This window comes from Leucoraja erinacea, chromosome 31 (genome assembly GCF_028641065.1).
Source record: "Leucoraja erinacea ecotype New England chromosome 31, Leri_hhj_1, whole genome shotgun sequence".
In the NCBI taxonomy this organism is placed as follows: Eukaryota; Metazoa; Chordata; class Chondrichthyes; order Rajiformes; family Rajidae; genus Leucoraja; species Leucoraja erinaceus.
This window is the reverse complement of record NC_073407.1, coordinates 27,755,605-27,761,212: the sequence shown is the minus strand read 5'-3', so window position 1 is coordinate 27,761,212 and position 5,608 is coordinate 27,755,605. Positions and strand designations below refer to the sequence as shown.

Genomic DNA, 5,608 nt, shown 5'->3' with positions numbered 1-5,608 from the left:
CCGAGCTTTCCTGTAAAATCTTGAATGACCATTGTAAACTGTCAAGTGTAATTAAATCATCACGTGGCACAAATGATGTCACTTTTTTTTTCACACACTATAAATATCCTCCCTTGGTTGAATTGGTATATACACACACAAAGCAGAGTTTTACTGTGTATGTGGGAGACACAGATGGAGTGAGCACAGTTACTCGGTCTTTACTGTGTGTGGGAGAGGGGGAGAAAGAGACGTACACTCACAGAGGCAGAGTCTCTCAGCCTGTGTGAGAGGGAGGGAGGGAGAGAGAGAGAGGCACATACAAGGTGGATGTGAAATCTCACCTGCCTGTTTCAGTGACAGACACCCGCCGCCAGTAAATGAAGACACCCCCATCTGTCTCCCCCTCCTCTCCCTCGACTCCCCCACCTTTCCCTCCCAACTCCAGTCCCGTCCCGACCCCCTGGGAAACTGAAGGGAGCAACAATTAACTGCTGCCTGCCCGCTGAGTTAAAGAGTTCCCACGGTAGTAAGACGATGTTAGTTGCGCCCAAGTTTAAATTTCCAACGTGTGTTTCAGAGTAAATCAAAAACTGTCTGAATCAGCAAGTTAGACACAAAATGCTGGAGTAACTCAGCGGGCCAAGCAGCATCTCTGGAGAAAAGGAATAGATTCCATTTTTGGTCGGGACCCTTCTTCGGGATGATTGTAGGGGGGAACTGGAAGCAAGAAAAGACCGGGACAAATCAGGGCCAACAACAGATGACCTCAGCAGGGTATTTTGAAGAGGGGTCCCGACCCGAAATGTCGCCTAACCCTTTCCTCCAGAGATGCTGCCTGACCCACTGAGTCACTCCAGCACTTTATGTCTATATTTGGTTCCCTGATAGGCCAATTGTTGGCTAGGGATAGTGTGATCCCAAGAGGGAACCAGCGTTGCAAACCTTGGACTGGTTAACCGACAATTACTGAAGGGGGGGGGGGGGGCAGGAGGGGGTGGGCGGGGGAGAGAGAGAGAGTGTAAGTTACCTAAAATTAAATAATTCAATGTTCATTGTGAACACACACACAAAATGTTGGAGTAACTCAATGGGTCAGGCAACATCTCTGGAGAAAATGAACAGGTGGCGTTTGTGTCTATCTTCGGTAAAAACCAGCATCCGCAGTTCCTTCCTGCACAATGGATCTCAGTGTCAAGTCTCTGACTCCCGTTGGCAGGTCATTCGGCCCACAGCCCGCCCAGCGATGACTAACCCATGTCACAGGGGGATGGTGTGAAGGCGGAGTTAGACAGAGCTTGATTAATGTTACGGTTGGGGAATGGGCCATAATATGGCCTGGGAAACGCTGTTATTCGTGACGCCCCCTCCGCCCTTTCCCAGCTGTTCTCAATCGCACCCCTGGCCACACAAACATTTATACTTTAAGAAGGAATACACGGAACATTTAAACTCAGAACGCTTCTAACAGAGTGAGCCATGTGAGCACTTTGATCATTCTCCCTGTATTTGCATTTGACAAAATAGTCCGAAAAAAATGTTTAAAAGCGTTCATACCTTTTGCTATGCCTAATTGGCCCTTACCTCTGCGAAAATAGTCTGATATTTGTAGGTGAAATGTCACCAACAATAATTGATTCTATTATTAATTGACTAATAATTGACTCTATTAGCAATTTATTAAATCTGACTACATGCGGCACAGTGGTAGAGTTGCTGCCTCACAGCCCCAGAGACCGGGGTTCGATCATGAGTGCACCGGTTTCCTTTCACACTCCAGAAATTACAGGTTTGTAAGTTAATCGGCTTCGGTAACATTGTAAAATTGTCCCTGGAGTGTATAAGAATAGGTGGTCGGTGCGGACTCGGTGGGCCGAAGGGCCTGTTTCCGCGCTATATCTCTAAAATCTGAAGTTAGGTAATGTCTAAAGGAACTGCAGATGCTGGTTAATACGCACAAAAGGACACAAAATGTTGGTGTAACTCAGCAGGTAAGTCAGATCTGGGAAGAAAAACATAAAAAGCTGGAGTAAGTCAGCGGGTCAGGCAGCTTCTCTGGAGAAAAAGAATAGGTGGCGATTCGAATCGGAACCCTTCTTCAGACATCCTAATCGGAATTGAGTCTGAAGATGTGTCTCGTCCCGAAACACCACCTATTTTTCTCCAGAGATGCTGCTTGACTCGCTGAGTTACTCCAGCTTTTTGTGTCTGTCTTCGTTTTAAACCAGCATGTGCAGTTCACTCCTTTACACGGGTCTCTGGAGAACATTGATTGGTAGCGTTCCGGACCCTGCTTCGGAAAGGCATCGATCGCTGGTCGGCGAGGACTCCGAGCTGTATCTCTCAAAGAAGTACACGTGAAAGATTTCTCACGGACCATAAAAATGCGGGACCTTTCAGTAAAGTCCCTTTTAAAGATTATAGTTATTTTCTTGAATCTCATTAACATAACTCATGAATAAGTTGATGTCCATATGTGGATGCAAATCTTTATTTTTTAAATTCATTCCCACAGAAAACAATTTTTACTCACCTTCTGTCCCCTCTGTCCAGCTTCCGGGTTCACCGTTCGCAGGAGTTCCCACGGTACACGCAAGAGTCAGTACGGATATTGCACTGGCCACTACGTGCATATAATGTTGCAATGTTCAACCACAAGTGTACAAGTCACTCTTGGAAAAATTCAAGCTTGTTTGAATTTTCTCCCGAGTCACCAAGTTACACGAGTACCTGCCGTTAGCGCCACGGTGGTCCACGAATGCCGTACGGTTATCGCACGAGGTTCCCACGATGTTCAACTATGGTTAACTCTTGCGTCAAGTCGCCCCGTGAAAAAGGGGTTTAAGTGTCTTAATCATTGTAACTGTGTAGAAAGTCCAAAGTTTGTAACAGCACGGCCTTTCATGTTATCTGTATGACAGCACTGGCAAGTGTGGGTAGGGCTGGGGTGGCAACAGCTACTACCCCCCTTCATCACTTGCAGAGTCCTGCAGCATTAATTTTCATTAGCCACTGCAAGATAGATGTGCATCATTTTTCACAGTCCCAGGATGTCTTGAAGCACAGGAGCCAACAAAGTACACACAATACATTTTAACATAAACATCCACCACAGTGACTCCTCCACATTCCTCACAGTGATGGAAGGCAAAAAAAGTCAATCTCTTCCCTTTGTTCTCCGGCGGTCGGGAGCCTTGAGCCCTCCGTTGACGGGACGATCTTGACTCCCGTAGCCGGCGGCGTTGGGGCCCTTCGCGTCGGGGCGATCAGCTCCTGCATAGGGGGGGATGTCAGCTCCTCTGCGCTGGCGATCGGCTCCCCGGGTCGCGGCTGGTCGAACCTCTGCGTAGTTTTCATCCCGACTGGGCATCTCCCGAGACTGCAAGCTCGCACTGGTAAAGCCCACAGGCCGCGGTTGGAGGGATCGACTCCGCTGTTAAGTCCACGCCCCACGGTGGGGCTCAAAGTCAGTCCGAGGAGGCCTCCAGCTCCATCAATGGTAGGCTGCAGAGTGACCGGAGATACGATCCAGAAAAAAATCGCATCTCCAGCAAGTTAAGAAACTGAAAAAAAGTTTTCCCCGACCCCCTCCCCTTCCCCCCACATAAAACAAACCAGAGAACATTTACACAGACTTTTAAAACAGCCCTTCTGGGTCAGGCAGAGACACACAGATCTCCTCCAGCCTTGTCTACTGCTCTTCATGTTGCTCTCGATGAAGCCTCCTTTATTTCGGCAAGACCAAACATAGAACAGGCGACTGTTTTGTGGAACACTTACGCGCTGTCAGCAATGGGCATCTTTAGTGCCTGGTTATATACCATTCCTCATTCCCATACTATCCTCACCCTCCTCCACTGCCAGTGTGAGGCCAACTGCTAACTAGAAGAACAGCACCTCACTCTGCTATTGGTTGTCTACAAATCAATGGCTGAACAATGAACTTTCCCTTCTCACGTACTGTAACCTTCAGTTCCTGCTTTTGTTACTATTCCTTTGATCTGTGCAGGTTTTCCCATCTTTTTACCATTTCCATCCGTGGCAGCACCCAGATTATCCAACATGCTTAACCTACTGGGTCTCCTATCCTCTCCCCCTCCTAGTTCCATCTGTCCACCCTCCCTCCCTTATCTGGTTCACCTAGTTACTAATCAGATTGCAGCATCTGCAGCCATCTATCTCTATCTAACAGCATCTATGTCTCTATCACCTTCCAGCCTCTCTCTCTATCTCCCCTAACCATTCCCTCCCATCTGACTCCTCTTTTGCTCCCTCATTATCTGTCTATACCAATCACTCACCAGCCACCGTCTCCATCTGATCCAAAACATCAACCTCTGCCTCCATTGTTACTACCTGCCTTGTTTCTGACTTACTGCAGTTTGTTTTTGTTCCAGATAGTAGACACTATCTACAGTCTTGTGTAACCACACATGCTTTGTTGTTTTCTGATGTTTTTACATTCTATATTCAATTATGCCGATTACCACAAAAGGCTCTTGGATACACCAACCAGAGCTCAGTGTAATGTCTGGAAATTCCTCAGCCTGAGTTTAAAACCACTATTATCTTTGTCACCATTGTTAAACCACAAGCAAGCATCTTTCGAGTTCCAATGACAGAAGTGATATTTGTGCTGGACAATACAGATACTGAAATAGGAAGAGGACTGGAAATAAATACAAATGAAGTGGAATTATTATAAATTAGCTCCAAAATCTGCGAAGAACCCCATCTAAGAAAAACGACACGAGCCTTCACCAGAATAGAAACGCAGGCAAATTGTCAGAGGTGAAATGTAACTATTTATTCTTTGCTTGAAACCTCAGATTGCCACTGCCAGTTGTAGTCTACCACTTCTTCGTTTTTGCAAAATTCTAATTTAAAGATAAATCATTGAACCTGGAACAAGAAAAAAACATAAGGATTTTAAACTTAATTACAATTTTTACTGGAACAAGCTTACATTGGGTTTCAGAAAACTATGCAAATGAGTTTTGGGCTGACAGAAAGTCATGAAACTGATTAATATTATGGAAACTCCTCAAATGAAGATAGAATATAGGACAGCACATTCCTCTTTCTTTAGTAAATGCTGCAATCATAGACCCTAGAGTCCAGTCATTCTACTGTTGCTTCCCCTTCCCCAGACAGAACAAGGATCAAATTCATAGGTTTATAATTTTATACGGTATAGGAGCAGAATTAAGCCATTCGGCCCATCGTCTTCTCCACCATTTAATCATGACTGATCTATCTTTCCCTCTCACTCCCATTCTCCTGCCTTCTCCCCATGAAGGAGATGAAGGAGAGGTTGAGCATGCTAGGACGTTATTCCCTGGAGCGCAGGAGGATGAGGGGTGATCTTATAAAGGTTTCTTGAAACACATGCCATGGCTGCATCACTGTTATTCCTGCTTGGGTAATTTTTCAATCAACTTTAGCCAGCTGTAGTTCCCTTTACTCAATATATCTGATTTCATCTTCTCCCTCCCAGACTGCGGGGTTTACATATTATTGTCACTACCTTTGCCTACGGGTTCCTTTACCTTGAGCCCTCTAATCAAAACCGTTCATTACACAATATCAAATCCAGAACTGCCTCTTCCCAAGTAGGCTCGACTACAAG

The 5,608-nt window shown here is 45.8% G+C and overlaps 1 protein-coding gene across 4 annotated transcripts in view; it reads right to left on the bottom strand.

The window, feature by feature from the left end:
• Positions 1-4,249: 4,249 nt before the first annotated feature.
• The window catches only part of LOC129712172 (uncharacterized), a 124,365-nt gene continuing 123,006 nt past the window's right edge, over positions 4,250-5,608 (bottom strand). For all 4 annotated transcript variants that reach the window (XM_055660423.1, XM_055660422.1, XM_055660424.1 and 1 more), the window contains one exon: positions 4,250-4,881. In XM_055660423.1, the coding sequence (XP_055516398.1) occupies positions 4,857-4,881 (25 nt within the window). In that variant the 3' untranslated portion in view covers positions 4,250-4,856. The remainder of the gene's footprint in view (positions 4,882-5,608) is intronic.